The sequence below is a fragment of the Aythya fuligula genome, chromosome 23, assembly GCF_009819795.1.
Source record: "Aythya fuligula isolate bAytFul2 chromosome 23, bAytFul2.pri, whole genome shotgun sequence".
Lineage (NCBI taxonomy): Eukaryota > Metazoa > Chordata > Aves > Anseriformes > Anatidae > Aythya > Aythya fuligula.
In genome coordinates, this window is record NC_045581.1 from 2,886,974 (window position 1) to 2,902,988 (window position 16,015).

General features: G+C 59.4%; 1 protein-coding gene across 2 annotated transcripts; it reads left to right on the plus strand.

The window, feature by feature from the left end:
• The first annotated feature begins 7,658 nt into the window (after nt 1-7,658).
• TMEM200B (transmembrane protein 200B) lies at nt 7,659-15,799 on the plus strand. 2 transcript variants are annotated; one of them, XM_032202290.1, is made up of 2 exons: nt 7,659-7,713; nt 14,202-15,799. In XM_032202290.1, the coding sequence occupies exon 2, from the start codon at nt 14,225-14,227 to the stop codon at nt 15,428-15,430; it is 1,206 nt and encodes a 401-aa protein (XP_032058181.1). In that variant the 5' UTR covers nt 7,659-7,713; nt 14,202-14,224; the 3' UTR covers nt 15,431-15,799. The 2 variants fall into 2 exon arrangements, with proteins under 2 accessions (XP_032058181.1, XP_032058183.1); XM_032202292.1 differs by lacking the exon at nt 7,659-7,713 and adding an exon at nt 8,297-8,331.
• Nucleotides 15,800-16,015: the final 216 nt, after the last annotated feature.

Here is a 16,015-nt window from a genome sequence, read left to right on the forward strand (position 1 = left end):
CCTTTTTTTTGCCCCATCTTCCAGTGCTCAGCATGGGGCAGGGAGCAGCAGGACGTCTTCGCGTCTTGTGTGTCTGTTACATGTCTGTACCTAGCCTGTGGCCTTGCTAAATTCTGAATTTCCACTGTTTCCATCATTTCTCCAGCGTGCAAGATAAATGGGCATCTCCTGGCACACCTGGGCTGCCGAGAGCCAGGAGCCTCTTCCAGCTCCTCTCTGCAAACCCCCTCCTGTCCCCAGAGCCCCCTTGCTCTGGCAGTTTTACCTGGGTAAGCTCTCGCTGTTGCTTCCATTTATCTGGGCTGCGTTAAGTGCCTGGCAGGTTGCATTATTCTTTAAGTGCGTGCAGCTCTTCCAAAATCCATCTTCTCTGTAATGACACGCAGCAGAGCGAGCTCCCGCGGGCTGGCAGTGCTGAGGTCCTGCAGCATCCCGGGGACCTTCCCCAGCAGCTGCACACGCTGAGGCTCCTGTGTTGTGCCTTTTCTTGGTAAATATGGGTGAAGGTGAAGTTTAATAGGAGCAAAAAGCTTGATTGAAGTTTCTAGACTCAGGCTTTGCCTTGTGTCCCTTCAGCTGTGGATCTGCCTGGTTTTATTTAGAAATCAGTGTATCGAGGGCACGTACCTGTTACTAACAGATATTTCAGCTGAGGTCAAAGCACAGCCCCTCGTTACACCCTGTGGTGGGAGAGTGCAATTAAAAGCTCTTCATTCTGCCAACAATAATTAAACAAGTGCATTTATTAGTCAGAGCAGCTCTGTCTGTGATGGGCATCACGAGAACCCAGGGCTGAGTAGCAAGAGGGGCTGGATCTGCACGTCGGTGCTGGACCAAAACCGAGGGGTGCAGAGCCAGGGCAGCAGGCTGGGAGGGAGGGAGAATTGAGGGGTTTTCATCCCAGGGGCAATATGTGGGTCCCGTGGGGCTGGGACCTGCACTGGGCACTGTGCTGCTGTCACCCAGCATTGGGTGCTGCCCCAGCACTCAGCACCCCCTGCCCTGCACTGCGGGGCTGCCCCAAGCTGTGATTTTCTCTTCCTGGGGCCAGGTGGGGGGGTCCCCCTGCTCTCAAGCCACAGGGGATCCCCTCACATCAGGCTGTACATGGGACATCGCACAGCACTGCAGTGGCACAGGGGAAAGGCAAGGGCACGGGGTTTTCAGCAGCGGGGACAGGAACCAGGGGCTGCCTGGCCTGGGGAGGGGCTCAGATGCTTCCCCCACTCTGTCTCTGTCCCCGGTTCCTCCTACAGCCACTTCCAGTGCTCAGGATCCATGCAGCAGAGCTGCCCCAGCTTTCCTGCAGGGCAGGCAGAGGCAGCAAAGACACCAAAGCCCCGAATGATTCCTGGTCCTGCCTCGGCCCCTCTCCCCAGCTTGCATCATGGAAACAAAAGCTCGGCCTCCGGCCGGGGCCGCTGGCACAGCTCCACGCAGCCGCTCGCTGAGCCACAGCTCCGCTTCCTCCTTGCCCTAGGGTGGTTTTTCCCTTCCCTCCCCTGATGCTGCTGCTCGTCCCCCTCTCCTGTGCCAGCTCTCGCAGCTGGGAACGCCAGGGAAAAGGGAACCGCCGCCTTCTCCTCCCTCCTTCCTTGTCATCCACGAGCAAGAACCGATTAAGCCGGCAGAAGCTCAGCCCTTCCCCGCTTCCCTTTTAATTTCAGACCCCTGGCACAAGGGGACACGATGAAATGCAAGATTAAATGCCTAATACCCAGGATTTGGGATTACCGAGGCCAGTCTGGGTGGTTTGAGGTAGAAGGACGTCTCGGTTTAATGGGAGGTTTTCCTCCCCGCGTCTTCTCTCCCTGCTCCATGCTTGGAAGCTGCTGTAGTTGGCAAATGCGATGCTGGAAGGATGTGGTGAGCACCAAACCCCTGCGTGGATCCTGCCCCCAAATTCCTGCCCCAACCACGGTGCCCCAGGGTACGCATGGGCAAGGTTTCTGGGTTTGTAGGTAACAGCTTCGAAAGCCCCTATCCAAAACCAAGCGTATAACATCTTGAAATCGCTGCTGCTTCACCCTCTGTCCTGGAGGATTTCAGGCTTTGATAGCTGCTAAGTTGCTGCTGATTTATTCATGGCCACTTCCCACCCATTAGCTTTAATAGCTCGGGTTGCTCTGCTCCTGTCCCTGCCCGGCTTCTTCTGCCGAGGTCAAGCTCAGTGAGATGCTGGAGCCCAAATAATGTCCTGGAAGCAGCTGGAGTGCCGGATTTCCATCCTCACCGCCCGACCTTTGCAGCAGGGAAGGATGCCAGCAAACGTCCCCTCTCCTCTTCCTCTCGGTCTTCTCACTCAGCACAGGGACGGGGCTGTGGGGTGCGGTCTGCTGAGGATGAGCCTGAATCCAGATATCCCAAATCACGACAGCTTCGTGTCTGAGGCTCGGGGTCAGCTCAGCTCCTTTTCCATGTGAAGTTACCCAAGTCCTGCTCCTTCCTGGGGCCTCAGCTCCCTGCCTGTGCCCTGGGCTGTTACTTGAGGCAGGGGGGTGGGTAGATGTAGTGGTGCTTGGAAGATGCTGAGATGTGGCTGCTGGGGCGAGATAAAGGTATTGTTAGTGCTGGGATACAGCTTGGGGCCTCCTACTCCAACCTACCCACAATAACTAGCCAAAACATAGAGAAGGCTGTGGCCATTGCACTGGATGATTTGGGGGTCTCCTGGGCACGTCCCAGCCAGGACGGGTCTGTGGGATGGCCGGGACTCAGGGCAGCATCCTTCACTAACATGCTCTGCCCAGGCCAAGTGCTGTCACGTCCAGGGCTCCTGCAGCAGCATCGCCCAAGGCATTGCCACGTCCTCCACCTCCAGCAGCTGCCCACGAAGCAGGGATCGAGGCTGGCCCCCGCGGTGCCTGAGGAAGGAGGAAGAGGTGGATGGAAATGAGATTTGTCTTCCCACAAGGGCCGTGTGGAGCTGGAACTGTTATGGCTCATTTCGAAATGAAAAGGCAATCTCCAAATATTGCGTTTCTGTGAAATATTCCATCCCAGCTTTAGCTGAAGCACTTCACTTCGGCTTTTATTTTTGTTACTTCAACATTAGCAAGCACTAATGCTGGGCAATTTAGAGCAGAACCTAAATGCCAAACCAAAAACACTGACGAGTTCGTGCTGAGAAGTTTGACGGCATTTCTGAGAAACCTCCAGCCGCTCTGCCGAGCCCTTTGGGATGGGAAGGCACTTGGTGCGTTTTGGGATAATTCTTTCTAGATAATTTCTCCTCCATCACGAGCTGTCTCTTGATCCCTGGTGTGAGCAAGCATCCGAAGCGACAGGCGGATGCGTGCCTCCGGAGCAAAGCCCCCTCTCCTGAGCATCGCTGGCTGCTCCAAACCAGGGTGCTGACCCCCCCGGGCACGTTCACACCAGGAGTGAGTGCTGGCACTCTCCTTTTCCTGCTTCCTTCTGCAGGGGGATGATGTGCAGTGCGAGTCCTGCCTTCCGCAGGCACCGGGTGCAATTAGGAACAGCCCCGGTGCAGATTTCCTTCCCTAGCTCGTGCTGACGCTGCAGTGCCGGAGCTGGGAGCGAAATGTTGAGGTGCTTCTGAGCCCCCTGGTCCCCCCACGCTGGGACTCCAGGAATGTAAATGTTCTCCTTCAGAAATATTTTCTGCCAGGCGTGCTCGCATGGCTGTGTTTTTGTGGCCCTCTTGTTGCACAAAACTTCGCCTTTTGGCCCCAAGTTACTGCCCCGATGTTCCCCTCGACTGGAAGAGGTTTCTGTTTGGTTATCTGGAGGAAGGAATAATTCCCGAAATTGTGAGCAGGATGGAGCTCTGCGACCCGTGGGCTTGGTCTTGTGGGGAAGGATTGCTTTACATGGCAGTGGAGGAGGGAGCCCATAAATCAGAGCAGGAATGTCGTGCTCTCCACCTTGTCTCCTGCGCTAGTACCGCTGGACGTGAGAATAAAATACAGCATAAGGCAAAGTCTGCAAAACAGGATTATAAATCCCCAGGAAGATAAGTCGTTTACCCTTAAAGCTTTGGCAATGTATTAAATCTACTCATTTTGTAAATTTGGTTACCTTTTATTAACCTACAAAAATATGCAGGTTATCTTGTATGTGGAACCGGACGGCATTCCCAGAGCTTCAGGTTTCTCCAAGTTCTCATTGACAAACTGGAGATAATTACTTTTCCAGGGACGTGAAGGTAATGACTCCACATCTACCGGGAGCAGAGCACGATTAATCACGGCCTGTTTGTGTTTACAGCCACTTCCCTCCCTGCCAAAATGGGGCCACCTCTGAAGCTGACTCTGAAGTTTTTTGTCCCTGTGCACTGGGGATGTGGCGCACGGGTTATTTCCAGGCGTGTGCCAAAAATATGTCTGGGAGGGACTTTGGGGAGACACTGGCTCATCCCCCTGCCTTGGTGGTTCTCCTGATGCCTTCCCCAAATCTCCTCCACGGTAATGTGCGTCCATGGACTTTGGTGGATGCGGAGAGAATTGCTTCCCCAATTCCCCTGCAGCAACCCCGTGCCCGTCTGGGAAGCCGCTGTCAGCATCACCACCGGGAGCTCTGCAGGTTCCTGGGCACCAGGCAGATTGAGATTCTTGCACCCCACAGATGCCATCTCCTGGCCCAGGAGCAGAGGGCTGTCCGGCTTCTCCTCCAGAGACTGCTCCCAGCCACGAAACTTTCTTCCTCTTCCTGGAGCGAGGCGGGCGCAGCCACAGCCCAGGGGTACAGCAGCGAGCAACACTCACCACGAGCCTTTATAACCTCCTCAGCTGGCCTGCGGGGAATCCATCAGGTCCCTGCTCTGTGCCTCAGTTTCCCCACTGACAGGGAAGGGGGAGGGATGCCTCCTTCATGCCTGGTGTGTCCTCATGGCTCCAGCCCCGGGCTCTGCCTTGAGACCGGTGCTGGGGCTGGGCAGAGCCGGGCTGTGGCCCAATTCTGGCTGGCAGCAGTGGCCTCCCCTTCACCTCCAGCAGAGGGTCAGAGAGGGATGCGGGGCGGGGGCTCCTCTCCTCCCCTCCTCTCTGTCGGGGAAGGCTCCACAGCCTCAGCGTGCGGTGCCAAGTCCCACTCCAACAGCTGTATGTTCTCCAGCATGAGTCATCCCACCCAGCGCTCAGCCTCTCCACAACAACATTCCTTCTCTCTGATCTAAGATCCTGGCTGTGATCAGTCTCTGTCTCCTTCTCCTTCCCCCGTCCACATGGTTCCTGTGCCCGGACCCGGTCCCCAAACGAGGCAGCAGGGAGCGGGGGAGGCTCTGCCAGGAGCAGCAACCAGCAGAGCCTGAAAAAAGGCACGTTCTGATTCTCCTCCTTCCCCCAAATCAGGAGGGAGGTGCTCAATTACCATGAGATCTTTTTTTTTTTTCTTTTTTTTTTTTCCTCTCTCAGAAAAGAGGCAGTGATGTAGATTCTTTTTTATATTGCCTTCTGTGGTTCCTCCCCATCCAGTGCCTGCAGCAGGGCGAGCGCTGCCTGCCTTCTCCCAGAGCATCAGGAGCAGCTCTCCAAGCCCTGGGTCCCGCACATCTCCTGTCCTACAGAGAGCTCTGCTCCAGAACCACCCCCCAGCGGCCACCCCTCTCTATTCCTGGTGCCTCCTTGCCCCCATTGGGCTATTTTCTCCTCTTCTCTCTGCTCCTCCGGGTGTTTTCCCACTTTCTGCAAGAAGAAGTGGGAGGCGACAGGACAACGGCAGCACCCACCTCCCCGCGTCCCCTGCGCCCGCCTCCAGCACCTTCGCTGGTGCTGGTGGCGTTACCGACACTTGGGGTGTCGCTGGGTGGCCTGGAACTGGGAAACTGCTTCTGAGCTCACACCACTCCTATCCCTGGCTCCGCCTGGCACAGGCACAGCCCAGAACAGAGATCAAACGTTGCTCAAAAGCAGTAATTTCTCCTGGGCTGGGGAGAGCCCTGATGGTTTCCAGTGGTGGCAAAGGGAGACGAATGTCACTGAGCAGTGAGCAAATCCAACTTGAGGCCATAATTCCTCACCGGGAAGCTGGGATAGCGGGACAGTGGATGAGTGAGGTGTCTGTGCAGCTCAGTGGGATGGCTGCCCCCACAAACCTGCAGCCCCAGTCCCTTCCCAGCTCCAGAAGCTGCAAAGTTTCCGCAGCGCTGCTTTAATTGAGCCTCACAGGGGGGGTGGGGAGGACGTCCTGGTGCAGCATCTCCGCTGCAAAACCCAGCAGTGGGGATTTGGGCTCAAGGCCAGGCCACGGGGTGATGCTTCCCTGACGGAGATGGGTGAGGAACAGCCTGAGCCCCACACCTGAGCTTTGGCCCTAAAAACCTTCCCCAGCAATGGTCCCTGCAATAAAGCCAGGTGCCTGCAATCTGCATTTCCTTACAGGCCATGGGATGCTGTGGCTCCCATCATGTTGGGAACAGTGGAGCTGTGTTTTGTGGCTCTCTGGGGAAAGCAGGGGTCTGGTTTGATGCTCTTAGATTTGCCACAACTGTGATGAGGAAAAGCCTGGCACATTTTTAATTAAAGCCTGATAACGAGCCTGCCTGCAAAAGATGCGTGGCAGAGGGCTTTAATGAGGCCGAATGTCCACCGATGGACACACCATACGTGCTGGTGTGTGAGCACATGGAGTAAGGCTGGGCTGTTTTTTTGGGCATCACAACGTGCTGCTGGCTGCTGGGGGCAGTGGGATGCCACTACAATGCAGCTCATGCAGTGCCACAGTCCTTGGGACTGACAGAGGGGCTGAGCACGTCCCTGGCACATTCAGGGGAAGAGAATCAAAGTGGGATGCTGAAACCTGGCTGCTTTCAGAGCCTCTCCTCTTTGTGCCTGCCCAAGAGGGGAGAGCACTCAGGAACCTGCTTAAACAGCGTCTGCGGGGGGCTGCCTTCAAGCAGCGTGGCTGAAAAGTGAACTTAGGATAATGCTTTTATTCCAGCTGATACACTCTCCTGGAGCTGTACGACTGGGAGGGAGCAAGTAAAGGGTGAAGTAAAGGCTCCTGCTGCTGCAGACCCTCTCCCAGTGCAGCTGCCCTGGCCTGGCTGGGCACAATGGGATGAGGGCACATCCCTGCCCTGCGGACAGGAGCAGGGGCAGGGGCAGGGGCAGGGGTTAGGGGCAGGAGCAGGGTCTCCATCTCCTTCCCCAGGGCTTGCCCACGGCCAGGCTCCCAGCGCCTCGCTCGGGTCTCAGCGGGTCCCATCCCGAGCACGGGGCTGCCGGGCCGAGGGTCCCCGCTGCGGGAGGGGGGATGCGGGAGGGGGGCGGGTGGGAGACCCCCAGGGGACCTCCGTGCGCTCCCCGAGCAGGGGCTGGGCAGGAGCCCCCCGGGTGCCGCAGCAGCGCTCCACGGAGCGGGGCCAACTTCTCGGTGGCCGGGCGGCCGGGGGCTAAGGATGCTGCCCCCAAACAACCCCCTCCCCGTAACCTCCATCCCTCCATCCCTTCCTCCGTCCCTCCCCGGCGATGCTCCGGGCCCCGCGCTCCGCCTCCCCGCGGGGCCGGGGCCGGGGCCGGGGCGGGCGGAGGGCGGGGAGGGGACCCGGGGCCGGGCGGGTCCCGCCGCCGCCCCGCTCCGAGCCGAGCCGAGCCGCTCCGCCGCCCCTCCATGGCCCCGGCCGCGGCGGCGGCCCCCAGCGCCCGCCGCCCCCGGGGGACCGGCCCCGGCCCCGGCCCCGGTCCCGGTCCCGGTCCTGGTCCCGGTCCCGGTCCCGGTCCCGGCGGCAGGCGCAGGGCTCGGCGGCCGCGGGTGAGTGCGGGCTGGGGGCGGCGGGGAGCGGGGCCGGGGGTCGGGAGGAGCCGGGGGGGAACGGGGGGCAACGGGGGGAGCCGTGGGTACGGACACGGAGGGGGCGCGGGGCGCACGGACGCACGGACAGGGGGAGGACAGACGGACACGCGTCCCCCTCCCCGGGCACCGGCACCCACGGGTGGGCACGGACACGCGTGGGAACGCTGACACGAAGGGACACGGGTGCTTGGAGCGAGAGCAAGCACACGCACGCACACACACACACACAAACACACTCACACACTCACATGCTCACACACATGCTCACGCTCACGTGCAAGCACGCACCCGGCCACGCACCCTTGCACACCCAGGAGCCAAGCAGGAGCGCCGGCTGTAGGACCCAAACCCCAGCACTTTTTTTTGCAGTTCCCCGAGTCTCCTCGCAGAGGGTTTGCGTGAGGGCTGGTCACGGAGCTAATCCCCGCGCAGGATTTGATTTAGACACTCTAGAGAGGAGAAGTGGGTGGAAATTATCCCAGTAGCTCCCCGAGCTGGGGATCGGGAGGGCCTTTTGGCACCGGTGGCTGAGCCCGCTCGGAGGGGGGACCTGCGTCTGTCCTGTGTCGCTCCCAGGTGGGTTTTGATTCCTGCTCGTGAATTTGGGGATGGGGCTGCAGGGCAAAGCAAGGTAAAGCAGGGCACAGAGCAGGGGAGGCGTGAGGTTTAGACTGCTGGAGACAAGAGGATCCCAGCTGGGAACGCTTCGGGGAACTTCTCTCCGCCAGCCCTGCTTGCACGCAGTGAGGAGCGGGGTCCCTGGGTCGGGGGGGAGATGGAGCGCGCCTGCCTGGAGCCGCTGGGGAGCTGGGTCTGTGCCTGCGAGCGTGGAGCACTTGGCAGCCCCCCGTCCCTTCCCTTCCTCCACCCTGGCAGGGATTTTCAGAGGCGCAGAAGGGAAGGTGCCAAATTCAGAAAGAGTTTGGTTCCAATTCCCTGGAAATCCCAGCCGAAGGGGTTTTTCCCTCCTTCCTTCTCTCTCGGCTGTGATGATTTTTGCAAGGTGCTTGGCTGCAGCCTTCTTCCCGTGCTCTGCCACCCTGCTCGGCTTCCCGAGGCAGGAATTCTCCCAGGAAATCCCTCTGAGCTCCCCACGCCTCCTCCCCCTTCAAGGAAGCAAAAAGCTGACATTAGAAATCCGTTCTCAGTTTAAATTTAGATGCCTGCATTATCTTGAATTTGGATTTATTAATTATTTGCATCTGGTTCATATCAAAAAGTTGAGCAATGCAGATGTCCTGATTTCAGAATGGGCTTGGAGGAGAGACACAAAACTCGCCTGCGTTTCTATTGTCTCATTAAACAATGGCCCGTCAGAAAGGGCCGGGAACTGCAGCCCCCTTCCAGGGGCCTGGTACGAGTTAAGTGGCCGTCCAAGTTGCATGATCTCCTCACCACGGGTGACTGCAGCTCGTCTCCCAGCCGTGGAGATTAGTCTAATTAGCAGAGCAAATCTGGGTAAGGCAAGCTCTCGTAATTAGCAATCAGTTGGATGTTTCCACACACTTTCTTTGCCTGAGGGGCAGGGAGGAATTAAGCGGATGGCCCCGTTTCAGGAGCAGGGGGGCCTTGGGAGAAGCCAAGGGGAACGGGGCCACGCACCCTTGGGGACCCCTTTGGTTGGGGATTATTGAGCATGGGGCAGGGAGCAAAGGGGCCGAGCTGTGTCCCCAAAACTCTGCAGCACCCCCAGCCCAATGCCCTGCATCTCATTTCTGAGTGACATCGGTCACCTCCTGGTGAGGACGCCAGCAAGTGTCCTGCCCAGCCAGGCGTGTTGGGGACATCTCCGCCTGCGAGCGCTCGGTGCACCCTGTGCACCCCGTCCTTTAGCCTGGGGAGACAGGGGTGCAGAAGGAAAACGGGGATGTTTCAGTCTGGTGAGCCGTTGTCACCTTGGGGCCATGGACAGGTCACAGCCGGGGTCTGCTGCTCTGCAGCAAAGGCTGCGGTGGAAACGTTTCCAAAACTTGGTTAAAAGCCAGCACGAGACCCCCAGCCCGGGACTGGAGCTGTGATGATCCCTCCCAAGCCGTGATAATCTCAGAGTTACTGTGCCTGCCTGAAAGCTTCTGCGAGGGAGCTTAATTAATTACGATTGATTAACGGGTGTCCCCAACAAAAGCTGGAGCTGGAGAGCTGCTTTTTGTCCCTGTGCTGGGAGCGTGCCTGTGCTGCGGGCTCGATGCGGGGATTTACCAGCAGGGACCAAGCCTGGAGGAGGCTTTGCCCCATTGGGCTGAGAGCTGCTGGTGAGGGCTGGGATGTTAAACAGGGCTTTCCTCCGCTGAGACACCCTCGTCATCTTTTTTTTTGCTGCTTTTCATCTTTTTTTCCTTCTGTCTGGACACCTTTAATGTGTAGCCAAAGGGGGAATTTGAAGTGGACTGAGAACAGAGGAAAGGAGGAGGGACGGGACTGCAGGCTGCAGCCAGGCTGGGGGCGAGTTCTTCACGCTGAGATTGCTGGGCCAAAGAGGGGAAAAAGCCGGCTGGAAATTTGGAGGCATCGAGCTGGGGGTCCCCTTGCTGGGGAGAAGTCAGCTGCAAGTGAGAAGCCAGCAGAGCTCTGGGCCGGATCCTGCAAACTCCTGGGCACCACCAAGCATTGCTTGAGGAGAGCACAGCACTGGGGTGAAGGCTGCACGCGGTGCTCACGAGCCGTGCACGCATCCAGGGACTGAGGCAGCTCCGTGGCACCGCGGGCCCCATCCTGCCTCCTGCCACGAGGGGAGGCGAGGATGGGAGAGGGGAGCTGGTGTCGGGGCGCTGCTCCGCGAGAGCCCCGTGCTGGGGCGGCGTTGGAGGTTACGGAGTTATTTTTAACCGGCGCAGCTCGGTGCAGACTGTAATTACCACGCTCTCACCTTTGCCGTGGGTGGGGAAGCCGGGGCGGGCTGGCGCAGCTCGGCGCGTCCTCGCACCCACGGGTCTCAGCGGCCCGGGGCCCCCTGTGCGGCACGGGGGGGAGCTCAGCTTTGAGGGGCATCGGGATCTCAGGAGCTGGAAGCGATCTGAACCTGGTTTTATTTTAGCACGTGGCCATGCGGAGAGGCTGAGCCGTGCCGCCGGGGCTCTTGGGTCTCACCCATCACCGCGGCTTTAAACACGCTGGCGCTTTTCTGGGCACTTGGGTGATGGATTGCAACCTCGCCTCCTTCCAAAAATCGAGCGAGCAGCTTTAAAGTCACAATATTTCCAAAAAAAGAAATGGAAAAAGGAGGTGTTTGCTGTTTGTCAGTGATTTCCCAAGCTTTTGCTCCAGCCTGGGCTGCTTCCTTCCCTCTCCGTGCCCGCGGGGGACACTGGGGCTGTGTCAGCGCTGCTGGAAGCTTCTGCGCAGCCGGAGCACGCAGACCCTTCGGTCTCTCAGCCTACAACAGACAGCAGCAGAGCTCTGCACGAAGGCACGGATCCTGCCTTCCTCATCGGCCTGGCTCCCCGGTGCGTTTCGAGGAGCTGGGGGGGATGTTTTGGAGAAGCTTTGCGAGCCACGTGTGGAGAAAGGCTTGTGCAGCCCTCATCCTGCTGCATCTCCACGGGGCTGCCGTCCCCTTTGGCACAGCCCCGGGCGGTTCTGCATGGCACCAGGCCCTCATCCTTTGTCCAGAGGGAGGTTTTGAGGCCAAATCTGCCTTTTTATGGACCGCAGCATGCTGCAAATTAGCACAGCCAACACATGCTCATAGGGCAGAGCATCCCAGGCACCCCAGCCGGAGGGACAGTACCCCAGGTTTGCCCTCAGACACTTTGGGATTTAGCATCACATTTTCGGGACGTCTGCCTGCGAAGGAGGGATTGGGGGGAGGAGGGTGGAGCCAGCAATGTGCCTTCATGGTGGGGGGGATTAGAGAAATATTTGCGTTTATTTTAATGCCGGGTTTATTGCGGGGATTGGGAGCTTAGCCCCGAACCTGGCAGCACGGCAGCCGAGCCGTCAGCTCGCCCCATAACACTAAATGACATTTACATTTCTGTACCGCTGCTCCTGCGGGGTGGGAACCCTTCCCAAACCACGGCTCAGCTCAGGCCTTAAGGAGGGAGGAGGCCGGCAGGGAGCGAGGCCACCAGCTGTCCCCACGGAGGGACGGGGCTGTCCCCCCACCCTGGCAGTGCCACCAGGACCCTCGTCACTGCCCCCAGCCCCAACCCCGTGCGGTGCCACAGCAAATTAACCCCGGGGTGGGAGTGTCGGTGTCTGCGAGCTTCTGAATTTGATGCCAACGCTGGATTTTTTTTTTTTATTATATTTTTTTTTTCCCCCCTAAAGAGCTTATATAACCTTGGGGATTCTATTAATAAAAATAATGGTTTTGAACTCTGGGAACAACCATCTCCAGCAACGAGCAATTAAATGCTGCAACGTCTGCAAGCAGGCAGCTATCGGGCAGCGGGGAGATAAGGGGGCAGCGGCGGGGCCAGCAACACCTCCGGCACCTGGGGAGGGGGCAAAGGGCTCCAGCGGGCTGCAGGGGGCTTCCCATGGGGGGGTCACCCCCAGGGATGGGGCTCGGGGGGGTGCAGGAGATAACGAAGGAATTTGGTGTAAAGAGGCACGGCTGGGGCTCGCTGCCAGAAATAGGAGCTGGCTGCGTGCTCGTGGCAGGTCCAGGGCAGGGGCTGGGCACCCGGGGGGGTTGTGCCTTTATCCTTCCTCCCCAGAACCTTTGCACAGCTCTGAAACTTTAGGGTTTTGTTTGTTTTGTTTTGTTTTTTCATTTTTTTGAGCCCTAAGTTACCAGCAAGGCATTTAGCATTTGACATGTAACATTTGAGAGGTTGAATTTAGGATGGGACTTGGAGAAAGTTGGGGACCCTAAGCCATGGTGCTCGAGGTGGACGAACACCTTTGGAGGTGTTTGAGTGCCCGCTTGTTTCCCCTGAGAATAAAACGTTTAAAACCTCATTTTACCATTTGGGGTGACCACTGTATTGGTGTAGCAGTGTTTATTGTCTTTTCTGCCTTGCGATGCAGGATTATCAGCTTGTTTCAGAGAAACATTTAAAATCTCACAGCAGCGAGCTGGGGTTTGGGCTCTTTTTGTTTGGGGCTGTGTTTTTTTTTTTTTTTTTTTTTTTTTTTTAAATCTCCCTCATTTGAATTGTCACAGCTTGACAGCCTTGTGCCAGGAACACGCTGTCATCCTGAAACTCATATCTTTAATTCCCTTCCATGGGATGCTAATAACACCTTAAGATGATTAAGACTGGGAAAAAAAAACTCAGTATTTTATTTTCCTCCCGCCGGTGATGCTGTTTGCTGGCTCTCGCCTCTTCATTCATCTCGGGAAGTAAATGAGCCTGGTCACCTCCCCTCCCTGACCCCCTGCCCTTGCGTTCCCAATCAGTTTTACTTTCTGGCTTTCCCTCGCGGTGCCGTCGGGCTGCTTTCATGGGCGTGCTGGAGCTGCTGCGGTGCCCGGAGCCTCCCCGTGCTGCTGCGGCTGATTCAGAGGCGCGGTGACCCCTGTCCCGCAGCGTCCCTTGGCTCCCCCCAGCACCCAGCCTTCCCATCCCAGCAAAGAGCCCGAACCCTTGCAGCGTAAATCCTGCCCAGGAGCTCTCCTGGCAGCCCCCAGAAGAGGCAGGTGAACCTCTCCGAGATTTAATTAGGTTGGGTTTAATTAGGCTGGGTTGCCCCCAGCCCTACGCAGTGCTTGGCTCCTGTTGCAGCCCCCAAATCGCACCGGCTGTGTGCCACAGGGCTCTGGCCGAGCACAAATCTGGGGTGTGGGGTCTGCGGGGCCAGGGTGCTCGCTGTGGGGCTGGGGCACCTGCATGGCCAGGGCACATTTGTGTCCCCTTGTTGTTTTGGGGTCACTTTGGCAGCAAGCAGAGCAAGCCAGGGAGCGGCTGCGGTGTGCACAGGGCACCGTGATGCTGCTGCCCTGTCAAACCTTTGGAGTGGGGTTACTGGGATGGTTTTGGTGGCTTTGGAGAGCCGTTCTGTAGCTGCCCGTCTCCATGCCACAATTTCCCCACTGGGTTAATAAACAGTCCCTTCCCTTGCTGCTGCCACCCTTTTGCAGGTGCCATAGGGCACGGTGACCCAGGACAGGCTCTGCAGCACAGGGTGCAGTGGGATCCTGGCCCTGCTGCCCTGCACAGCTCGGTGTTTTTAGGGCTTTGGCGGGTGTGAAGGAGCCCCTCAGCTCTTCCACCACCAAGCAGGGATGGAGAAATAACAAGAAGGAAGCAGGCAGGTGGGAGAGGAGAGCAAACCCGCTGGACCCTGATGTGGTGCAGCCCACGGGCTTGGTGTCCTTGTGGTCCCCATCCTCCTGATGCCCCCATAGCCACGGTGTCCCTTTGCCTCCCATGTTCTCAGCATCCCAGTGTCCCTGTGGTCCCCATGTCCCCACCATCCCATGCACGTGGACCCCCCCCCAGACCATCGAGTGACTTCTCCACCTCTTTTTCTCCCCTTCTCCCTTCCCCACCCTGCAGGAGGAGCGGCCGGGAGGGCGACGATGACTGCCGAGAGCGCCGAACCCAACGGCCCCGTGCGGGAGCCGGCGGCGGGGGGCACCAAACCGGCGGCCCCCCCAGCCCCACCGCGGCGCCGGGGCCGAAGGCTGCGCCGCAAGTCCCCGCCGGAGGTGCAGGTGAAGGGGCAGCTCCGCATGCGCTCGCCGTCGGGAGCCTTCGTCATGGTGGGCATCTCGGTGGTCTTGGTGGGCATGACCATCGCCGTGGTGGGCTACTGGCCCCACCGGGGGCACGGGGGTGCTGGAGCCGGAGCGGGGAACGCCAGCAGCACGGGGGACATGAGGAGGGAGGTGGCTGCCGGGCGCGCCGTGCCCCACAGCGAGAAGCTGAAGTTGATCGGCCCCGTCATCATGGGCATCGGGCTCTTCATCTTCATCTGCGCCAACACCATGCTCTACGAGAACAGGGACATGGAGACCCGCATGCTGATGCAGAAGGGGCTCTACTGCATGGCCACGGGGCTCCCCGAGGGGACCGGCCCCGAGGACGCGGACAGCCCGCTGGCACCCAAGGCCAGCCCCGAGTGCTTGGAGGGCTGCTACGAGGTGGACCTGTCCCTGGGCAGCAAATGGGCCGACTGCTACGGCCCCAACCGGCTGCAGACCACGGCTGAGTTCCTGCAGCGCCCGGGGGCCTCCCCGACTGCCTCCCTGCTCAGCCTCCACTCAGAGGGCACCCTCGGGCTCTCCTCGGCCGTCGGCGCCTTGGCGCTGCCCATCATCAAGCTCAACAACCGCTTGCTGGATGCAGCAACACGGGGGGCCGGGAGGCCTGTGGAGGCAGCCGAGCCCCCCGCTGAAGCCCCACTGCCCCCCTGGGCTCTGCTGTCCCCCGGTGGCAGCAGCGTCCCGCCCCGGGGCCAGGAGCACCGCGGTGGCCACGTCATCGTCACCGTGGAGGAAGGCTGCCCCGTGGCGGAGCTTGGCCCCGATGCTCAGCCCCACAACCCGGGGCACTCCAAGTCGCTGGACCTGGGCCGGCCGGGGGTGCTGCTGGTGGCTCCCATCAAGGACCGCAAAAATCGGAGCTGGCCCCGGCTCGACCACGTCACCCCGGGGGCTTACGCCAAACTGGAGAACCGGGGCGAGTCCTCGGACCGGCTGCTGGAGCCCAACGAGACCCCGCGCCGCGCCGAGCCCCGGCCCAGCTCCTGGGCAGTCGGGGTGGAGGGGGGCTCGCGGGTCTGACGGCCCCACAGGCTACAGGGTCATGGTTTTTAAGCGGACATCACCACACCGAGGGGTCCCCGATCTCGGGGAGGGCTCCTGGGTTGGGACCTGTGCTCCTCCCTGCCTGCTCCTCTTCCTCAGCAGCTTCCTCCTGGATGCTCTCGGCCCTACAAGTCCTGCTGGCGGCTTTCCCGGAGGAGCCCTCGCTTTGACACCCAGCGCAGACCACGGGACGGGGACACGGGGTGGGCAAAGCCCCAGGGCACTTCATTGCACCAGGGCGAGGGTGGGGGCACCGGGGGGGTTCCCTCACCCAGCCCCAGCGGGAAATTTGCTTGAGCAGCGCACGCCAGCCCGGCCGGGCCATTAAATGTTCTCTCGATGCCACGCGGTGCCGCCTCGTCTCGCCCTCAGGGTGCTTGGGGTCGGGAGCGCAATGTCCCCATTGCTTCAGCCCCAGGTGTGCATGGGAATATTTGTGGATGGGGAAAGTTTTGTTTTGTTTTGTTTTTTTTTTTCCCGGAGAAATGTCACCTCTTCCCTGTGGCCATTTGGCCCATGCAAATCGCTTCTGTCCCTGGAAGTGCCAAGGTTTGCCCTAAG

Bases quoted from the DNA above. Each gene is read 5' to 3' on its own strand.
- TMEM200B (XM_032202290.1), top strand. From the start codon at position 14,225: ATGACTGCCGAGAGCGCCGAACCCAACGGCCCCGTGCGGGAGCCGGCG.